The 22598-nt window shown below is 39.8% G+C and overlaps 1 protein-coding gene across 2 annotated transcripts in view; it reads left to right on the forward strand.

The window, feature by feature from the left end:
- Positions 1–22598, forward strand: part of PDSS2 (prenyl (decaprenyl) diphosphate synthase, subunit 2) — a 279997-nt gene that overhangs the window by 232686 nt on the left and 24713 nt on the right. For both annotated transcript variants that reach the window (XM_018053102.1, XM_005684603.3), the window contains one exon: positions 6761–6793. In XM_018053102.1, the coding sequence (XP_017908591.1) occupies positions 6761–6793 (33 nt within the window). The remainder of the gene's footprint in view (positions 1–6760; positions 6794–22598) is intronic.

Raw genomic sequence — 22598 nt, forward strand, 5'->3', positions numbered from 1 at the left:
TGTTCCTTTTTATTCTGACACCTTTCCAGCTCCTTAACTGGAGAGCCCAGCAAGGATTGCTTCCCCTCCCAAACCAAACTCAGCTAGCTGGCTGCTTCAGCATGGGGGCTCACAGCTCTAGTAGATGTCTGATTTGTTACCTTTTGAAATCCTCATACACTGTACCCAAACCATTCTGGGATGAGATATCCTTCCTCTGTCCACCAATAGATCTTATATATACATACTAAATTATACATCTTCATACCAATGCAAATGCAAAGCAAACTTGTTTTCAGTAAGACCTAAAATTCCTTTTCTCTAAAGGAGTCAGTGATATTTCTGGCAGTACCAAAGCAGACCTTTAAAATATCATTATTATCTTTTTTATTTTTGTAGCCACCAATGTAATCTTTTATTCAAACAAGAATCATTAGTGAATAATTGGTTAAAACAATTGGATGAATAGTTAGTAAGGGAATCAAATAGTCACAGGGACTCAAAGCACCCTTGCAGAGTACTTATTGAAGACAGAGGGGAGAAGTGAACAGACTTAGTCTCCCCAATAATAAGACGGCTGATACTGCATGACTCCGAGTGTAATGGATAAGTGTACAACATCATCTGTAGAGCTGTCTTTCAAAAATATCTTCACCTAAATCTAATCATGTGAAAACAAGTCCAAGGATAAGGGATATTCTGCAGGGCAACTAACATGGATTCCTTTTTAAAATGACATATTATAAAAGACAGAAAAGGTGGTGTGGAGACTGTTGTAGATGAGAAGAGATTAAAAAGCTGTGACATCCAAAGGGAATGTATGATTTTTAATTTGATCTTGGATTGGGATAAACATATCTCTAAAGGACTCCACTGGTTGGACTTGAAATTTTGAATATGGACATTATATTAAATATAATAAATGTTAAAATTATTAGATGTGGTCACAGGTTTGTAATTGTGTAGGAGAAAATGTTGTTCTTATGAGATAAATGCTGAGGGACATATTTAGAAATGACATCGTTATGTCTATAACTTAATCCCGTATAGTGAGCAAGTGATCATTTAGAGAGAAAACAAAGATGACAGTATATTAGCAACTAACCAGTAGAGTTGGAGAGCAAATGGGTGTTCTTTATGTCCTTTCAACTAAAAAATTTTAAAAGAAAGTTAGTTTTTCTTGACAGTTTAAGATGAGAATCTTATTTTTTAAATTGTTATTCTAAAACTTAACTGGTAGCATTGGGGAAGAATAACATGATAAGTAGAGGTGATCCATCTCTAGCAATTTCTGCACTCCCTGCTGTGGAATATTATTTTTCTGCTTTTAGAAAAAGGTTTTTCCATATCCAGTTTTCAAGTCCAGATAATAGTAGTTAGAAACTGGAAGCAGTTCATTTATGTCATCCAATCCTTTGTTACCTGACTTATAAAAAAGCATTTGTTTCTTAAAGTAAAAGACCGCATTGTACATCCATTACTTACCAACAGGGAATCTATCTGCCTTTGGTCTGCAGAGGCTGGTATATAAACGTTTTGGAATTAATCCCTCTGTGCATCCTCTCAATCAGAGCACTGGCTTTGTTTTCTCTGGTGTGGAATACTGTTTTGCAGCGCTCACTGTCGCTGTCAGAGGAGGCCTTCCGTGTCATGAGCACTGGCGCACAACTTGTCTGTTTTCACTTTTTTTTTTTTATGATAAAACAAGGTTCAATCCACACATTTTCTGTGAACTGCTAAAGACCAGGAAAAATTACTGTCTTTTCTCATGACCTGGATTGACAAGAAACACACCTACAGGAGCCAAAGGATGAGTGAATCCCTTTTAAAGACCCAAGTAATGAAGCCCTCGGGGAATTGGCATGCGGAGCAGAATTTACAGTGGCTTCTGGAGATGAACAGTGTGGCAGGAAGAGGTTCAGGACAGCCGGCTGTTGAAATACAGTCTGCATTTATTTTATATCAGCCTATTTTGGGCCCCAGTGAGAAAGTTATTTTAATATCTTGCTCTGCTAGAAATATACATGGTAAGTGGCAGATGTCAAAAAAAGGGGGGATAAAGTTACAGCACTCCATTCTCCTTGAGACTCACAGAGTTTATATAGTTGCAGTCTGTTTAGCCTTTGAAATAAACCCTGATGCATACAGAAGCAGGATGATAGGCATAGTCCACATCAGTGACCCTCAAATGACTCAGAATTCAGGGCTAGGGTATTAAGGACCTACATTTTCAACAGGCTGCCCAGGGGATTCTGATACAGCCAGGCCAGTACTTGGGAACACCTGGTCTGACCCAGTATGCTTATTTTACAAATAAGAAAATGAAGATCCATGTAAAAATTTAAAATTTCTTGAGGTGTTATCCTATTATGGACTTGAAACTGTATTTCCTGGCTCCCAGCATATCCATTTCCCAGGAGGTCACAGTGCCTCTTAAAGTGGTCACAGTTAAGAGCTTAGGCCACCAGTTTCCCTCCACAGACAGGACCTACTTACCACCTGAGGTTTGGAGGTGCACATTTGAAATCTGAGGTCTCATGACCTCCATTTAGGCTCTTTTCTTTTCAGTCACTGTTATCAAGATTGAGACTCTTAATTACTCTAAACCACTGTATCTATGAGAAGCTTGGTAGATTATTTTTCTCTCTTCTTTTGTTGAGTTTCACAAATTTCTTGAATTTATTTTTTATAGATTCCCATCTTCAGCTTACTTCTAAATAGAAGTTGAGTAATAAAATCAAATAGGAGTAAAAATTATTTTTCAGACACCAGATATTGACTCCCCATTAACTGAATACTGACTGAATCTAAACACCCAGCTTTCCTAGAACTAGGAATGATATGAACTTTGCTCTGTAAGTCTCCTGAATAAACAGTACATAACCAGCACTTATTAAGAAAAAGCATTTATCCATTTATTCACTCTTTCACCAGATACTGACCATGTCCTATCCATAGATCTAGACATGGACTACAGTTATGATCAGGAGCGAAAATGTCTATATTCTCATGGAGCTTAAGTTCTAGAGGGAGATTGTATGTGAAAACAAGATTATACAGCCCGCTAGAGGGAGAGATATTTATTTGTTCTGTTCCTTGCTGTGTCTCCAGTGGCAGAGCAGTATCTAACACCCATCAGGTACACAGTGGACAAGTATGGAACGAATGAGCACTGTCAGATGAAACAGAAACTGGCCCTTCTGAAATTAACTGTTTTATAAGCAGAAACAGTTGGTAACATTCAATAAGAAATGTCATTTTTTCTAATTTGCTTTATTTTATAAGCTCTAAAAGCTTCTTGTGAAAAAAAAATTTTATATCAGAGTGTACTTTCAGGTGTGTGTCTGGCATACATGGATATTAACTCACATAGCAGCTGAAAATATATACCTATAAAGATCTAATTATTTATAGTATTTTATTTTATAAAATAAATGATACTAAGCAAAAGCAGTCAAGGATGAAATGGGCTTCACAAGACTGGAATGTTTGTTGTGACAAAATAAAAAGGACATTCAGGTGAGCAGCATATCAACAGTTAGTTTGTTCAGGTTGTATTGCCTGTGGCTGTCACTGTATGTAGGGTTCTAGTCTCTCAGCTTTCAAAACATTTAAGAGCTGATGTTAAACAAATAGGGATTTACATACATGGTGTTTCTTTGCCATCATCCCCAGCAAAGGATATCTCCACCATGTAAAAGGTGGTGGCCAAGCTAGGAATACAAAATAAAATGAGAAGATTTGAAAATAGCTGTGATTCTATTAAAAAAGGGAAAAAAAGGGTGGGGTTTAGCTTCCCCAGTGGCTCAGCAGTAAAGAATCCGCCTGCAACACAAGAGCCTCAGGAGGAACGGGTTTTATCCCTGGATCAGGAAGATACCCCTGGACAAGGGCATGGCAGCCCACTCCAGTGTTCCTGCCTGGAGAATCCCATGAACAGAGGAGCCCAGCGGGCTAGAGTCCTTAAGGCTGCAGAGAGTTGGACACCACTGAAGCGACTTAGCTGGTAGGATGGAGGTAGGGGAACTTAGCATGCATGTGATTCTATAAAAATGTTGACTCTTGTACACTTGAGACTAACATAATATTGTAAATCAATTCTTCAATTAAAAAAAAGGAAAATAGCTTGTGACTGATTAAAGCACAAGTACTTCAAAATAATAGAATTCTTTAAGATGATTAGTTTATAAGCAAGGTATGTGATAAGACTACTCTAGATGTCTTTATCTGTAAGTGCATTATAGTCACTGTTACTATATGAAGAAACTGATTTTTTTTTTCTGAGACTATTGGGGAAAGGGCTCAGCACTTCCAAAAGGAAAAGTCTGCCGCCATCGTTGTAAATTTTAGTTTCTCTGCACTTTACCCTGCAACATTAAGAAAGGTACTCAACTTTCTAACTTTCAACAGATACCACTTTCAACACTTCTCACATGTCCTTTATGTTAAGGACATAACATAAGATGAGAATTCTCATCTGTAAGATGAGAATGTTGAAAGTGCTAGAATGAAGAGGAGGTAGATAGAACAAAAACACAACTAAAATTAGTGAGGAAATGGCTGACACATTACAGAAATGAGTTGCGTGATAGTATAATTCCGTAGGGCTCCCAGTTTGTGCATCATTGGAAAAGTGCTGTGCCTGAGAAACCCATGCAAGAGACAGCCCTTGCCTGAGAAACCCAGCAAAAGACAGGGGAAAGGACAAACAAATGAAAAGGTGGAAAACTGGTGACCACAGAATCAGCCTCGTGTCAGATATCCCCTAACCCAAAATGAATTTGAGAGACAGGTGAGAATCTGAGAACTTGAAGACTAAGCATACTGTGAAATGCTGCTGCTGAAGTTTTGGTCACAAGCCGTGGATTATTCATGAGATCAGAGGCAGTTCATATTTGCATGATATCAAAGTGAGTAGCCAGGTCATGAGTGCACCATGCGGATGTTCTCGGGCTCCACACCACGCCTGCAGAAGTTACAGTGTTGGGAGAGAGATTTCAGTGTAGACAGAATTGTTTTAACTTGGGGAAAAGACAAGTCTGTCCCTGGACAGTAGATATAAAATACCTGAGGAGAGAGAAGAATGAGCCTCATTTTAAAATATCTGCAAGAACCGACTCTTATTCCTGCTGGTATATTACATCTCAGGACTAAATTCAAACCCTTCTTAGTTCACTGAAAATCTTAGATCCCAAAAACATCTTTGAGGAACAGATTGAAAACCACAAATTCTTTTTTTACAGTACATAGGTTGCAGAGGCCTTTTGTTTCATTGAAATCTTGCAAGTCCCAGTTTCAGCTAACTCATTTGTGATGGTGTCAAAAGCTATTCATGAGCAGTATCTTATTAGAAGTTGCTTTTTATGAAAATAAGAAAAACAAAATTAGGCCTCTTAGGATAAATTTTTTTAAGATTATAAAGAAGCAAAAAGATTTTAAACTAATCTTATAAAGATCTCATTTTCTCTCATGAAAGTAATCTGCCCACATTTAGTGTCATTATCTGTATAGTGTCATTTTGGACTCAAACAAAATGGTCTCAAGACCTAACCTATTTGTCAGTTGAAGGGCTCTCGTTCTGTGCAGAGGTGGCAGGAGTTTTGTTCTCAAGTCCACAGAACATGAGCTAACCTACCAGCAAAGACTAACACGTTGGTTGTCTCTATCATGTTCAGATTTGATAAATAATGCTTTTGAGTATATGTTTTAATTTCAAATTGTTTTTCAATAACTAAAAATATTAAAATTTGACCTTATATAGGATGTCTCCTCACCTCCAGCTTTCTTCCCTCTCCTCATCCCTGGTGACGGCGGGATGGAGGTGGGGGTCTTTTGCACAAGACAACATATTAAAAATTATGCCCAAGGGAGTGGGAAAAAAATGAACCCACAGATTACTTACTAATTGTACAGAAGGAAATAGGTCATTACAGTGAAACCATCTGATAGTCACCACTTAAACCCAGTGATCAAATTTATAGCATTACCGAGATACAGGAGAGCCTGACGTTTGGTGCTTCCTGAATTGATGCAGTTGAAGTATATAATATTCCATAGAAGATATTCTTGCAAAAAATGTTTAACCTAAATCTAAGCAAGCTTATTCAGACCCAACTTTCAGTTTGTAAGCAAACAGGAACAAGTTAAATGACACAATGAAAAAGTGATAATAATAAAAGACATTTTATATGACAGCTGCCCTGGTCTCCTCAAAAAGTCAGTTATTTCCATGAAAAAAGTTAATGATTCTTATTTTCATTTCTTAAAAAATGGGGAAGGGCTAGTCTAGATTTAAAAGACAAAACAGAGATAAAAGCCAAATGCAATGTGTGCATCTTGATTAATTCTAGTTTGAGAAGAAAAGCTAAAATTATATTCTTGGGACAACTAGAGAAATGTGAATATGGATTGTATATCAAAGTATGGCATTATTGTTAGTTTTTTTTTTTTAATCTGAAAGTGATCATGTATGACTTGTCCTGTGTTTACGAGATATTTGCTGAAGCATGAAGGAATGAGGAGTCATGGTGTCTGCCACTATCAAACCTAGAGTATATAAGTGTGCTCGTGGTACTGATCTTTCAACTCTTCAATACATTTGAGAGTTCTGTATATATGTATATACATACATACACGTGTATGTTTCACTACATACTACGTAAAGATAGAAGAGGAAGTGGAGGGGGGAAGAAAGTTGGCTTATTCTTTGAGAAGCAAAAGTTATAGAAATACTAATTGACTTTTAAAGAACTAATTGATTTTCCCCTCTTTTCTATTTTAGGCTCAAGAGAAAGGAAGATTAGACTATGCTAAGGTAGGTAGACTTTGTACATTTTACACAATTTTATACATTTCTATTTGCTATTTGGTTTTATTTATATTTGAAAAGTAAAAAGAAAAGCATCACATTCAAAACTAAGGGACCTTCCCTGTGAAGTAACAGGCATTAACAGGTGAAATAGGATTCATTTAATGGTAAGTTTATTTATTGAATGCCTACTTCTTTCCAGACACTGTGTTAGGCGTCAGGAATAGGAGAGTAAACCAGATCAGTTCTTTCATTCATGACATTTACAAGCTAGTTGAGGAGGTAATTAATAAACAACTAAATGGATTATAATATAATGTCAACTGGTGGTAAGTGTCCTGAGGAAAAATTAACCAAAACTAACCATTGCTGGAAAGATGTCTTTGGACTATGGAAAAGAGCTTTTAGCATCATCAGGTAATACCTGGGAAGCACCATACAGGGCAGATTTGGATTCCTAGAGGCAGTAGTTTTCACATAACCTGTGGAGCTTTGAAAATATACATGCCGGGGTTACCACAGCATCGTACCTCTTTCACCAACATCAGAATTCCCTGGTAGGCAGAGCTGGCCAGGGACAGGATGGAAGCGTTTGAAAAAAAGGCTCCACAGATCATTTTGACACATAGCCTTATTCAAAAACTGCTGTGGGATTTTGGATTTCAGTGCACCTGTGCAAGCCTTTGACCACACTTGGGTTTTCTCCTGAGGAACAAATGGAGTATTTTCGCAGGTGTGTGGGAAGTATACAGCTGCTTAACTAAAGGAACATGCTAACCATCTGGTTTTTATAACAGTCAAGAATAGCCAGAGTGTGAGCACACCTGTACTCCAAAGACAAGGAGGAAGAAATGGGACCTGTGAGAGCTCTGCTTGCACTGGGACAGCTGGCATCCCCCCAGTGGTCTCTCCAGGGCTGATCCAGAACCTTGTGCTCTTTCGGCAGCCCTGAAGTGCACACCCATGGTTCCATGCCTTTTCTTTGCCTGAAGTGCGGTTGTTTCCTTCTCTGTCTCACAAACGTATGTGTGCTTCAAGAAAAATTAGATTCAGAGTGGTGTCTCTATACTGAAGACTTCTGTGTCTATCACTTTATCTTTGATGTCTGTGCTAAGCTGTTTCAGTCATGTCCAACTGTTTGTGACCCCATGGACTGTAGCCTACCAGGCTCCTCTGTCCATGGAATTCTCCAGGCAAGAGTGTTGGAGTGGGTTGCCGTTTCCTTCTTAGATGTCTACTTGAGCCTTATACCTAAATGGTCTCCCACAGGCAGAGATGCTCAAAGCATCTTAAACTGAACTCAACATCTTCCCAACATCTCTGGTCACCTTTTCTTTGGTAGACTTTATTTTTTAGAGCAGTTTTTAAGTTCACAGCAAAACTGAGCAAAAAGTGTAGAGAGTTTGCATTACCCCCTGACACCACACAAGCACAGCCTTCCCCACTGTTAGCATCCTGCAGCAGATTGGGACATCTGTTATGATCAATAAACCTGCATTAATACATCTTTATAACCCGAAGTCCATCATTGACATTAGGGTCTAGTGTTAGTGTTCTATCTCTGGTCCTTATTACTTGTTCTGTCTCCTGATGTTGTCTATCATCTCACCAGTGAACCATGTGAGAAAATTAGAAGTCACTCTCAAATGCTCTTACCCCCTCACCCCTATGTTCCATGACCAAGTCATACCAGTTTTATAGCCTACATTTTCTTAAATCCAGTCCCTCCTCTTGATGCCTCTTCCATTGCTCACATTGTATCCTGCTCTGAACCACTAGAAAGCCTGTGACTGGTCTCTATGCCTCTCTTTCGTCCCCAAAGATCCATCACCAGCCAGAATGTCTATCTAAACCACAAGTCTGGCAGTTTCACACTGCATCTTTTTTTTTTCAATTTAAATTTATTTATTTTAATTGGAGGCTAATTACTTTACAATATTGTATTGGTTTTGCCACACATCAACATGAATCCGCCACGGGTGTACACATGTTCCCCATCCTGAACCCCCCTCCCACTTCCCTCCCCGTACCATCCCTCTGGGTCATCCCAGTGCACCAGCCCCAAGCATCCTGTGTCCTGCATCGAACCTGGACTGGCAATTCGTTTCATATATGATATTATACATGTTTCAATGCCATTCTCCCAAATCATCCCACCCTCTCCCTCTCCCACAGAGTCCAAAAGACTGTTCTATACATCTGTGTCTCTTTTGCTGTCTTGCATACAGGGTTATCATTACCATCTTTATAAATTCCACACTGCATCTTAAAACCCTTCCTTGGCTCCATGTTTTCTATAAGGCACATTCAAAGTTTACTAGGGTGGCATATAAAGCACTGTGATCTCGCTCCTTGGAGGGAGCCTCATGTCCTCCACCCTGTGCTCCAGTGGCACCAAATTACCTAAAACATACTGTTTCTGTTCTCTGTGCCTTGACCTGAGCTGTCCCCTCTGCTTGGAATGCAGCAGTGTCCTCCTTTCTCTGGCTTCCCCTGCCTCTTCTGTAAGGCTTAATGTAGGATCATCTCCAGGAGAAAGTCTCCCTGGTTCCCTGGGCTGGATGAGGTTCTTTCCTCCATTCTCTAGTACATTGTGCATCTCTCAGTCACTATGCTTCACTCCATTATTTATCATGACCATTTATGAGAAAGATCATAGACTGTGAGCTCTTTGAGGGCAGAGATGGTGACTTATTTGTACACTTGGTGCCTAACACAGTGCTTGGCACTTGGTAAATGGTGAGTGAGTGAGTGAGTGAGGTTATAAGAAAATAGAAGACCCATGCAATTAGTTGCAGGAGAAATTCTGGTATATGGTTTTTTAGTTCAATCACAGAGGAAAGGAAAACAAGTTGTACAACAGGTATCAGCAGGGATAAGAAGATTGCTTGAGAAGGTTATGAACTAACTTGGAGATAAATGCTGGGATTTCACTATGATAAAGGAAATAACTTATAAACAAAAAATTAAAGGGCAGTGACATCATGATTTGGCAATAGAGTGATTATTTATCATTGCTGCTTGTTTATGACTCAGAAAACTCTTTTAGGATTTCTTATTGCAGAAGTACCTGCCAGTGGAAGAGACTGGTAGAAAAGGAAAAAAAAGAAAGTGGAGACACAGATAGAACACTCTGAACCAAGCAATGGCTCTGTCCCCAAATCACTGCAAAATTGTTATCAGTCACTTAATCTTTTCGGTTTCCCCTTCGTTTCCTTAGTATGAGAGGAGCAGGTTACAATATTTTCCAGTATTTCTTGCCTGGAAAATCCCATGGATGGAGGACCCTGGTAGGCTACAGTCCATGGGGTCACAAAGAGTTGGACATGACTGAGTGACTTCACTTTCTTTTTTTCTTTTGGTTTCCTTAGTATGAGAGGAGCAGGTTATAATAGTGCTGTTCTACTCTGCAGGCCCAAATTTGAAAGGAGACATTCTTTTTTTGGGGGGGTTGGGCACAGGGAACATTCTTATCTTATATACTATTAAGGTCCAGATTCATTCCTTCATCTGCTTCATCCACCTAAGCATGGTGGATCTGATATTTAATATATGCAACCAGACCTAACCTAGACCTTCCTATCAAAAGTCCCCCTTTGCTCTGTTTTTTTTTTTTCCTCCTTAAAATGTATTGTAATCTACAATTATAATTTTTATTTAGTTCCCTGTGTTTTGTTTCTTTTTCCAGTAGACTGTAAGGCAAGACCTGAAGGCAGGGCCTTCAGTGGCCTGGTCCATCGTAGCATCATCCGGCACAGGCTTATATACAGGAGTGCTTGACAAATGTGTATGGACGAAGGCTGCATTAGTGAGAAGCTAGAAGTGGAGGCAGCTCAGAGGTCTGGAATTGGGGATGATAGACTCAAATTAGCCATTATATAGTCAGTATAGTATAGGACACCATCCATCCCTATGTTCAGTAGCCCTGAGATTGCCTTCCCAAGCACCCAGTGACAATAGTTCTCATGCCAGCTAACAGAAACCCACCCTACTGGAGTATGTGGTGCTGTGCAGATGTTTAAGGGCATAACTTGATCTCAGCAGTTAACCCAGACCTGTTATCCATACATAGGACCCAAATCCAAGCACCACGGGTAGAATGATTGTATCCATCTCTGCCAAGCTTCCAGGAGATGTCTGCAGTACTGTCTCTTACGCTGTGTATCACGGGCCCATGGTGAAGTCCTGGTCTTATGCTGACTGATGCAGGCATCATGCTTTGGCAGCTTAGGGCTCCCTTGGTGGGTTTACCTGTAAAACTACATTTTAAAAACTCAGTGGCCATTTCTGGAGAGTGTCATGAAATTTATTTATTGCTGGATGTTTCTTTATTTCCAAGTGGTGAACATTTTCTCAAAAACCAAGTTTTATCTGAAAAATCAGATTTTAAGTACGAATTATTTTGGCCGTTTGCTCTGTGGCTTCGTATGCCATCTCTCCAATTTTGTTAGTCTCAGAATGGCAAGGAAGTAGAGGAGAGGGTAGAAGTGGTAATCAAAATCGGTCTCAGCTAGATCTCTACAGAGTGTCAGTCACATTCAACAAAACAGTGGTGTGTCCTCAAACACTCAGAAAAGAAACTGAATTACTTCTTAACTGAGTTCCTGTTGCGATGGAGCCTGGATTGTGAATGCTTTACACTGCTGCAGTGCCTTTCATCTACAGATGTTAAAGCGCCCAGCAACTATCCCTTCATTAAGTCTGTCCCACCTCTGGAAGGTGGTTAACACCAGGCCCGGAGCACTCTACCCACTCCTGAAGCTCATTCCCCTGAGGCTGGCCTGGGGTGGAAGCTGTTAACTGTAAGGTGATTCTGCTGCTGCTGCTGCTGCTAAGTCGCTTCAGTCGTGTCCAACTCTGTGCGACCCCATAGACGGCATACCCAGCTTCTACAATGAAAAAACAAGAAGTGACTTACCTAGTTAAAACTGCAGGAGAAGTTTTATTGGACAGAATGTATTTACCAGAAGTGAATTGTGACCAAAAATCTGGTGGTGACAGTTTTGCTCACATACGCAGTACAAAGAGGATCTTCTTCACGTGACTGGTGTTCAGCCCTGAGTGTGCCTCTCTTAGGGAATAGGGAACTGTTCCGTGTTCCCAAGGTTTCTGGCCCCAAACAGATTGAGTTCAGTGTTAGAGGAGAGAGTGCCCCCTATTGAATTGTAGAAATTCATGGACGTGTGGAGACCGTGGAGAAGTGTCTCAGGCCACATTCACTCTTGGTTTGCTATGGTAACTTAATATGTGTCTGAAGGAAAACAAGTATGTTGGCTACTCTTAGAAAAACATCTACAAACGTCTGTGTATTTTCCCCAGCTGGAGCTGAGCGTATGCCTGCAGTTTAGCCTACTGCTCCTTGAAAGAAGCATGCTGCTCAAAGACTGAGGCAGATGGTATTTTTACCACTTCAGGCAAAACATGGCACCTATGGTTCGGGTTTCTACAATTTTAATTTTTTAACCCTTTCGAGATGGCTGGCTTAAAAATATCTCCATCATAGTGATTCAGAACTTTTCTCAATTTCTTTTTAATAATTGCCTCAGATATACAGATTATGGATAAATATCACTTGGTCAGAACCAGACTCTCAGCCCTGTGGGCTACCCTCCTGCTCATTCTCTCACAAGTGCCTAGGACTAGGCCTTACATGGGCTTTGACAGTCATGCCAATTTTGATGCAAAGACTCTAAATGGTTTGCAGGAGCTTTCTTGGTATTCATCTCCAGCCTTTACTGTGTGTAGTTCATATGATTTTCCCATGTCTCAGTACAGAAAAGAAAGTTGTTTTTTGTGTCTTCCCACTGAGGTTCACTTGAAGCACAGAGAATTGCTCAAGGTTAAGCACTTGGTAAAGAATGATTTTGCATGTGTTAGTTTATCAGGCATCCAGTTCTCAGTCAAATGTGAGAGAGACTTTTTGAAAGGAGTGGGTTTTTTTGCTGTTCCCTCTCTCCCGGAATTTGTTCAGGTCTCAGAGTAGCCTTTTCCTCTGCCTCAGGAGCAATGTCTAGAGCCCCTGCCTCCTTCGTCCCTCCCCACGCTCAGGCCTTGCACATTTTGTTTTATTATAAAACACATTTGCATAGGGTACACATTAAAATTCCCTTCCCAGCAGCAAGCTGTGCCGTCCACAGACATTTGCATCTGCACGATCACACATCATCACTTCCTCTCATGTCATGGTTCTCCTTTCCACGGCTTGCCCTTTTAGCCATTTCTTCCCCTGTATCATCCATAGATTGCTTCAACCATTTTGCTGCATATTGAATCTAAAATTCTTTTTTGAACCAGTGTAGGAAATTTTCTATAAATATTATTGTCCTTTCTTTACTGACAAAGCCAGTTTTTTTTTTTTTTTTTTTGGCAGACAGTTTTAGCCGGCTTGTTCTTTCCCATAACCCTAGCTAACTGGCTCTGAGAATTTTTCATGTTGGCACATTTAGAGACCAGATGTTGCTGTATTTTCTTTTCCCTGTACCCCTTTCTTGGGCAGATGCTCCTTCTCCTACTCTGGGACTTTTCATTAGCTCCTTTGGTAAAATATTCCAAACAGCATCATTGTATGCACTAAATCTCTCATTTCCTCTAACCTCTTGAAGCTGTCTTAACATTTAGGATTTCTGGTTTTGTAATAATTATGGAGACTTATCTAGAAGCAATGACATTCCCCCCTCTTTTTTCATTAAGAATTTGTGGTCCAATTATATGAGATGTTTATAATATAATTTAAAAGAAAAAATCCAAATCCAGATACCATTATGATATGAGTGCAATTATATAAACTTTCATATGCTTGATAAAGACTGGATGACAACTTGTAAAATGTAAAAAGGGCATTAAGATAATAACTTTTTTTCTGAAAGGTATCAGTTTTAAAAGTGTAGATCTGATTGGAATTGGAATTTTTCTGTATTACCACCTGAGCTACTGAGAATTTAAAAATAACTTTCCTGAACTTGTGTTTTTAGTTCATAACCAGAATTTAATCCTAGGATCCTAAAGAGTTGTTTCATTCTATGGCAGTAGAAGGAATTCACTGGAAAATGTGGATTTTTAAAAATAACGTTTTAAATCGAAGTATAGTTGATTTATAATGTGTTAGTTTCAGGTATACAGCACACTAATTCAATTTTATATACATATACACATATATTTCTTTGTATTTTCAGATTATTTCCTTTATAGATTATTATAAAATACTGGGTCCCTGTGCTTTACAATAGTTCCTTGTAGGTTATCTGTTTTATATGTAGTTGTGTATATATGTTAAACTCCTGATTTATCCCCCCCACTTCCCCCTTTGATAATCAGAAGTTTGTTTTCTGAAATATGATTTTTTACGCTGTGAATTTTTGTGCAAGGCCTCAAGTTGTGGTTGAGGTGCCAGGGAATAGTTGAGAAAGATGAAAAAGAAAACCTTGTGCTCAACCTGTGGCGCAGCACTGGTGTCCTGCCCTCCGCAGAGGGGTGCGGGCTGAAAGACCCCGTCAGGACGACCGTCTGAAATTTTTAAATCCTGCACTCCCTGTTTCCTGAAAATCAGATATAACCGATTATTTTTCTTTTGGCAGTCACACTTCAGAAAAGTAGGGGGATTTTGTTTTGGGGTTTTTTCCCAACAATAATGAATAATTTTGTTTAATCTTTTTTTCAAAACAATTAATTTACTAAAGCTGGTTTTTGCAACTACTGCTTTGATTCCAGATCTCCTTCAAAATACAGTTATCAATGATGAAAAGTAATCATTGATTTATTTCTGTTCATAATAAAGCCAAAAAGCTTTTGTACCACGTAAAATTTTTCATCAAAAATAAGTTCTAATTACACATGCAACAGTTAGTCTCCAGAGCCAGAGCTGTGCCTTATTATGATGTTCAAGTCTTTTTGCAAAACAGTCACCCTCTGGACATTCATTCATTCATTTGTTCCCCTATTATCAAGTGATTTCTTTTCCCCCTTAAGTCTCTGAGTATATTATTTTGCATTTGTCCCCAGTGACTATCATCTTACTTTGATGATCTATTCTGCTAATTTCTTAATGTTATTTTAAAATTAGATTCTCGTTCTCTGAGGTGCTTGCAGTCCCACACACTTCAATGGCATCAACAGATTTAATGATCATAATCTCTAGTCCCTGATGGATCATGAATAAAATCATTAAATGATGTCAGTGATAAGCCTCTTTATGACATCATAAAGTAATGCCACCCTCTCAGCTGTTTGCCCAAATATTATTGATATTCTTTGAATTCAATCCTCTAAGCAGTTATAAATCTTCTTTATTTTGCTTTATGTCATACATTTCTAGCTTATTGGCCTTTCCTCTCTAATTTTATATATAAAATATTGAATTATTTTGTTTATAGCAATAATATTTAGTGGGGCAGTCTCTTCCATCCTTAGGTTTATAATGTTGAATTACTGATTCTTGAAAAATTACATGTCTGCATAATATCTCACATTTATTAGGAAGCTAAGGCAAACTTAGATTGTTGGTGAAGAGGAGTTGTTGGTTGTTAGCCTGGAATCATGTCTGGTTTTATATCCTGAGGGCCTAACACAGTTCCTGCCACACACTGGGTACCCAATAAATATACGCTGAACTACTATTGAATGAATGAATAACCCCCAGATGTGCCAGCTGTTTGTGCCTATGTTCCTTTTCGTTCATAAGATATATTTGACTCCATCTTTGATCCTCTTATTTCTCCCCTAGTATATTTAATCAAATATCTCCTCAATGGCATACACTCCCTGGGTTAAAACAAAGATTCATTTGGGGTAACCTTTTGAATATTAGTCTAGAAAGCTAACTACAGATGCTCACCAGGCTGGTTCTGTGGATAAATGCTCTGCACGGTGGGGTAGCTGGATTCAATTATTGTTCCCAGTTTGTGGTGTCAGGACCCGCCTGTGCACAGGGAGTGACTGTGTGACTTTCTGTGGAGGACTGAGACTTTTGTCCCCTGGAGGAGTCTGCTTAGTCCATGAAACAGTTTTAAGTAGATCTAAAGGGAATACTGTTTCTTTCCATGTCATCAAAAGCAGAGGAAGGACATGAGGTTTCCAAAAAGAGAATGAAAAGGGAGGTACCTCTGTGTTGATGTTGAATCTGGTTTCAGTAAATCGGAAGTCTTTGTCATTGCCTTAGATTGTTATTTCCAAATTTATTCACTAATCCTACAGCCTGATTTTATGTGGAATTAAAGACTTCTGTAATGTCAAGATGTTTGATCTTACAGAAAGCTATAATTTGTCCAGGTGGTATATCTGAAGCCATTCCCTCATGTTTCCTCAGCTGTGTCTGAAGGCACTACTTAGCCTCCCCACTGACACGTGAGACTGAATATCGATCCTAGATGTGCTTAACCACCTTTCTGAAATGGCATGGTAGCTGTGCACCTCAATTTTAAACAGATTTGCTGAGGTCACAGTAGAGATGACAGAACCTATAACATAGATTGGTGATGTGTACAATGCTACTAACTAAAGATTACATTGAGTAGCTCTTTCCTTTCTTCCAAGTGCTTGACTTTCTGTCTTGAGGAAAGATCTTACCTATCCATCAGATAGTACCAAAGCCAAAGATGTGCTTCTGAAGATTGATTCATGCATGGTGCCCCCTATGGAAGGTCTCCCTGTTCTAGATCCAAAGAAATTTTGCTGCCTTTTGTCTTCATTCCTATGTACCTGTTAGGAAAGGTTGTAGGCCTTTCTACGTCCTATGACCCTGGTGAGATGCATGTCATTGTAAACATGTTCTTCAGTGTGCACTCTGTTCAAGACATACACTGAGCACTCGAGTCAAGTGGTTCTATCAGATTCTGTCTCTGAATCCTTTCATTTTATGGAGAAGAGATTAAATAAGCTAACAGTATTCACACAGTCACTATCTCCCAGTCATGACTCTAGCCAGGTCTATTGACTCCACACTGTATTCTTCACTACCTCACTGTTTCTTTCCCAGGGTGCTTTAGACATACAGAAAAAGAAGTAAGAGAGAATTTGTAGTCAGCCTCTGGTCTTACCAAAATCCAGAAAATGGTATGCATTACTCTATAATCCTAACATAATTCTGCTCTCGGAAATAGTGACTCCCTAGTAAGTGAATATCTTAGGATTTATTTGCTGAGCTAGTTCAGTGATTACTGTGATTTTTTTCCTAAGATGGTATGCATTCTTCCCTCTTTCAAGAAAGTTTTAGAGATATGACCATTTAAGACAAGTTCTCAAGACTTCCCTGGTGGTCCAGGTTGGCCTTGCAATGCAGAGGATGCAGATTCAATCCTTTGTGGGGAACTAAGAGCCCACATGCACTGCAGTGAAAGATCCCACATGAGCATCAAAGATCCCGCATGCCACAACTAAAACCTGATGCAGCCAAATAAATAAATATTAAAAAAAAAATCAAGTTCTCATCACTGTTCTCTCAATGAAAGCAAGGGTCTATGTTAACAAATACCATAGCACCATAACGTTGAGCCTTCCTACATCTGGAAGAGGTGTAAATCCTGCAGATGTGATTACACTTATATGGTACAGAGTAACAGCATCACCCCCATAGCATTGCTTCCTGCATGTGCCCTCAAGTCTGATGTGATCGGCCTGGAAGGCCTGGCTGAGGTATACATTGCTTGTCATTGCTCTCAGTAGCTATTGTTTTTCTGTCATTAGATGTGCCTTCCAGTGATGGATGGAGGGCTTCCCAGGTGGCGCTAGTGGTAAAGAACCTGCCTGTCAGTGCAGGAGACATAAGATATGCAGGTTTGATCCCTGGGTCATGGAGATCCCCTGGAGAAGGGAATGGCAACCCACTCCAGTATTATTGCCTGGAGAATCCCACGGACAGAGGAGGCTGATGGGCTACAGTCCATAGGGTTGCAAAGAACTGGACATGACTAAAGCGACTTAGCATGCACACAAAAGACCAGTGATGGAAGTCATGTGTTTTGAGCTCATTTTGTATCAGGATGTATGTTGGGATGTCAGGAATCTAGGCTCAACGGATAGTAGTGATGCTGGTGGTAATAGTGGTTTTGAGGTAAGTGATCCCAAGGTTTTGGCAGATGAAAAACCAGGATATGAGGAAAATTTAAGAAATGAATGAAGGGACTTCCCTGGTGTGCAGTGGATAAGAATCCACCTGCCAATGCCAAGGACACGATCCCTGCTCTGGGGAGATCCCACATGCCTTGGAGCACGTAGGCCTGTGCACAACTACTGAGCCCATGCTCTAGAACCCGTGCTCCAGAAGAAGAGAACAAGCCACTGCAATGGGAAGCCCGCTCACCACAGCAGAGTAGCCCCCACTCACTGCACCTAGAGAAAACCCAAGTGTGGCAGCAAAAACCCAGTGCAACCAAAAATTTTAAATTAATTAATTAATTTTTAAAAAAGAGAAATGTATAAGATATAGACTCAAGACAAGCTGGAAACCCAGATCACTGTTGCATAATTTATGTGTTTCTCTCATAATCCCCAGGATGGTTTACATACATGATGCATCATTAAATTTTCCTCTAGAAGACATGAAAACCAAGCAGCAAAAATTGCTTTCTGTGTGGAATTAAGCCTCATTTTAATACAATTCCATACATATGTCAGATGGGGCTTCTGAGGTGGCACAGTGGTAAACAATCCACCTGCCAGTACAGGAGATGCAAGAGAAGCAAGTTTGATCCCTTGGTTGGAAAGATCCCCTGGAGGAAGAAATGGCAACCCACTGCAGTATTCTTGCCTGGAAAATCCCATGGACAGAGGAGCCTGGTGGCTCCTCCATGTAGTCCATGGAGTCATAAAGAGTCGGACACGACTGACCACCACCACCACCCTCAGATACCCTACTAAACAAATGTTAAAGAAAATTTATAAATTAACTTTTAAAAACTAAAATCATATACTTATTCCCTTTAATTGCATTTTGAAATCAGGCACATCTACTCATACCCTGAGCTCCAAGCTGACCTCTTGTTTCTTAAGCAGCAAGCACAACTTTACCTGAACACTCAGCCAGAGTGAACAGTTTTGGTCCGTTTTGATTATGCCAATAAAATGTTTTTAATGATATGAAAATATGTATAAATTATATGTCTCTATGGTTGTTTGTTTAGAGGTATTTATACATATAAATGAGCTTCCCTGGTAGCTGAGCTGGTTAAGAATCAGCCTTCAATGCCAGAGACCCCAGTTCATTTCCTGGGTCCAGAAGATCACCTGGAGAGGGATAAGCTATCCACTCCAGTATTCTTGTCTGGAGAATCCCCATGGACAGAAGAGCCTGGTGGGCTACAGTCCGTGGAATTGCAACCAGTTGGACATGGCTGGGTGACTAAGTACAGCATACATATACATATATATTCAGATATGATAATTTGTATGAAATGAGTTCTTTGATTATGTTCAGGTCTTTGTGGATAGTATTTCACAGCACAGACTCAGATGTACTTAGCTGAGAGGTTGAGCCTTGAAGTCAGTTCTGAAATCTCACTCTCAACAGGAGGCCACACATCATCCAGACTGAGCTTAATAGACTCATGTGGAAGAGAGGGCAAGAAAAATAATACCTTATCTGTTTTTATCATGTGTTTTTCTTTTCCCTTTTAGGGAGAATAGACTGAATTTTCAATGATCAAGATGATTTGGAAATTCATTTTTCAGAACAAGCATGTTTCCTATTTTCTAATAATCACAGTTTTAAATTTTTAAAATACTTCCATGAATCTGTGTAAAATAGTCTATGATCTTTATAATTAAAGCCAGGTCAGTCAGTCAGTCAGTCAGTTCAGTCACTCAGTCATGTCCGACTCTTCGAGACCCCATGGACCACAGCACACCAGACCACCCTGTCCATCACCAACTCCCAGAGTTTACTCAAACTCATGACCATTAACTCGGTGATACCATCCAACCATCTCAACCTCTGTTGTCCCCTTCTCCTCCTGCCTTCAGTCTTTCCCAGCATTAGGGTCTTTTCAGATGAGTCAGCTCTTCACATCAGGTGGCCAAAGTATTAGAGTTTCAGCTTCAACATCAGTCCTTCCAATGAACACTCAGGACTGATCTCTTTTAGGATAGACTGGATGGATCTCCTTGCAGTCCAAGGGACCCTCAAGAGTCTTCTCCAACACCACAGTTCAAAAGCATCAATTCTGCGGCACTCAGCTTTCTTTATAATCCAACTCTCATATCGATACATGACTACTGGGAAAACCATAGCTTTGACTAGATGGACCTTTGTTGGCAAAGTAATGTCTCTGCTTTCTAATATGCTGTCTAGGTTGGTCATAACTTTCTTCCAAGGAGTAAGCATCTTTTAATTTCATGGCTGCAGTCACCATGTGCAGTGATTTTGGAGCCCCCCAAAATAAAGTCAGCCACTGTTTCAACTGTTTCCTCATCTGATTGTCACGAAGTGATGGGACTGGATGCCATTTAGTTTTCTGAATATTGAGCTTTAAGCCAACTTTTTCACTCCTCTTTCACTTTCATCCAGAGGCTCTTTAGTTCTTCTTCACTTTCTGCCATAACGATGGCGTCATCTGCATATCTGAGGTTATTGATATTTCTCCTGGTAATCTTCATTCCAACTTGTGCTTCATCCAGCCCAGCGTTTCTCATGATGTACTCTGCATAGAAGTTAAATAAGCAGGGTGACAATATACAGCCTTGACGTACTCCTTTTCCTATCTGGAACCAGTCTGTTGTTCCATGTCCAGTTCTAACTGTTGCTTCCTGACCTGCATACAGATTTCTCAGGAGGCCGGTCAGGTGGTCTGGTGTTCCCACCTTTTCAGAATTTTCAAAGGCTTTGGCATAGTCAATAAAGCAGATGTTTTTCTGCAACTTTCTTGCTTTTTTGATGATCCAGCAGATGTTGGCAATCTGATCTCTGGTTCCTCTGCCTTTTCTAAAACCAGCTTGAACATCTGGAAGTTCAAAGTTCATGTATTGAAGCCTGGCTTGGAGAATTGTGAGCATTACTTTACTAGCATGTGAGATAATACTAGCATGTGAGTGCAATTGTGTGGTAGTTTGAGCATTCTTTGGCATTGCCTTTCTTTGGGATTGGAATGAAAACTGACCTTTTCCAGTCCTGTGGTGACTGCTGAGTTTTCCAAATTTGCTGGCATATTGAGTGCAGCACTTTCACAGCATCATCTTTTAGGATTTGAGATAGCTCCACTGGAATTCCATCACCTCCACTAGCTTTGTTTGTAGTGATGCTTTCCTAGGCCCACTTGACTTCACATTCCAGGATGTCTGGCTCTAGGTGAGTGATCACACCATCGTGATTATCTGGGCCGTGAAGATCTTTTTTGTACAGTTCTTCTGTGTATTCTTGCCACCTCTTCTTAATATCTTCTGCTTCTGTTAGGTCCATACCATTTCTGTCCTTTATTGAGCCCATCTTTGCATGAAATGTTCCCTTGGTATCTCTAATTTTCTTGAAGAGATCTCTAGTTTTTCCCATTCTATTGTTTTCTTCTCTTTCTTTGCACTGATCACTGAGGAAGGCTTTCTTATCTCTCTTTGCTATTCTTTCAAACTCTGCATTCAAAAGGGTGTATCTTTCCTTTTCTCATTTGCTTTTCACTTGTCTTCTTTTCACAGCTATTTGTAAGGCCTCCTCAGACAGCCATTTTGCTTTTTTGCATTTCTTTTCCATGGGGATGGTCTTGATCCCTGTCCCCTATACAATGTCACAAACCTCTATCCATCACTCTTCAGGCACTCTGTCCATCAGATCTAGTCCCTTAAATCTATTTCTCACTTCCACTGTATAATCATAAGGGATTTGATTTAGGTCATACCTGAATGGTCTAGTGGTTTTCCCTACTTTATTCAATTTAAGTCTGAATTTGGCAATAAGTAGTTCATGATCTGAGCCACAGTCAGCTCCCAGTCTTGTGTTTGCTGACTGTATAGAGCTTCTCCATCTTTGACTGAAAACAATATAATCAATCTGATTTCGGTGTTGGTCATCTGATGATGTCCATGTGTAGAGTCTTCTCTTGTGTTGTTGGAAGAGGGTGTTTGCTATGACTAGTGCGTTCTCTTGGCAAAACTCTATTAGCCTTTGCCCTGCTTCATTCCATATTCCAAGCCCAAATTTGCCTGTTACTCCAGGTGTTTCTTGACTTCCTACTTTTGCATTCCAGCCCCTATAATGAAAAGGACATCTTTTTTGGGTGTTAGTTCCAAAAGGTCTTATACGTCTTCGTAGACCATTCAACTTCAGCTTCTTCAGCATTACTGGTTGGGGCATAGACTTGTGTTACTATGATTTTGAATAGTTTGCCTTGGAAACGAACCAGGTACATTATATAAATGTTAATGTGAGCTTTGCAGTGTATCCCCATGCTCCCTTACTCTTCAAACCTTATATTTGTAAAGCATTTTATTGATGTTAATTTCACATATATTATCTTATTCATTCCTCATAATAATTGCCTGTGGCATAAATATTATCTCTGTGATTTTATAGGCGAGGTGGGCTTAGAGAAGTTACTTTGCCCAAGGTCACACATGTCCAGGCCCAAAGTTTCCCCACTGCCAGGGAGAGAGGCAGTGTGCTTATTGCCTCTCTATGATTATTTTTTGTATTATTATGAAGCAGCATAAATGAATTAGCCAGTCTTAGGAAGGGAACATCACATCCTGTTATAAGATTTAAAAAGGTTCCTGTGTGGGTTCATTTGGAGGATCTGCTCCAAGGTGCTTGAAAGGCCATCATGTCTGGAAATACGTGGCATTTTGTCCCTCTTGGAGTCCACCTGTCTTACCTCCCATCTCCATGGGCTTCCAGAAT

This window comes from Capra hircus, chromosome 9 (genome assembly GCF_001704415.2).
Source record: "Capra hircus breed San Clemente chromosome 9, ASM170441v1, whole genome shotgun sequence".
NCBI classification, from domain to species: Eukaryota; Metazoa; Chordata; class Mammalia; order Artiodactyla; family Bovidae; genus Capra; species Capra hircus.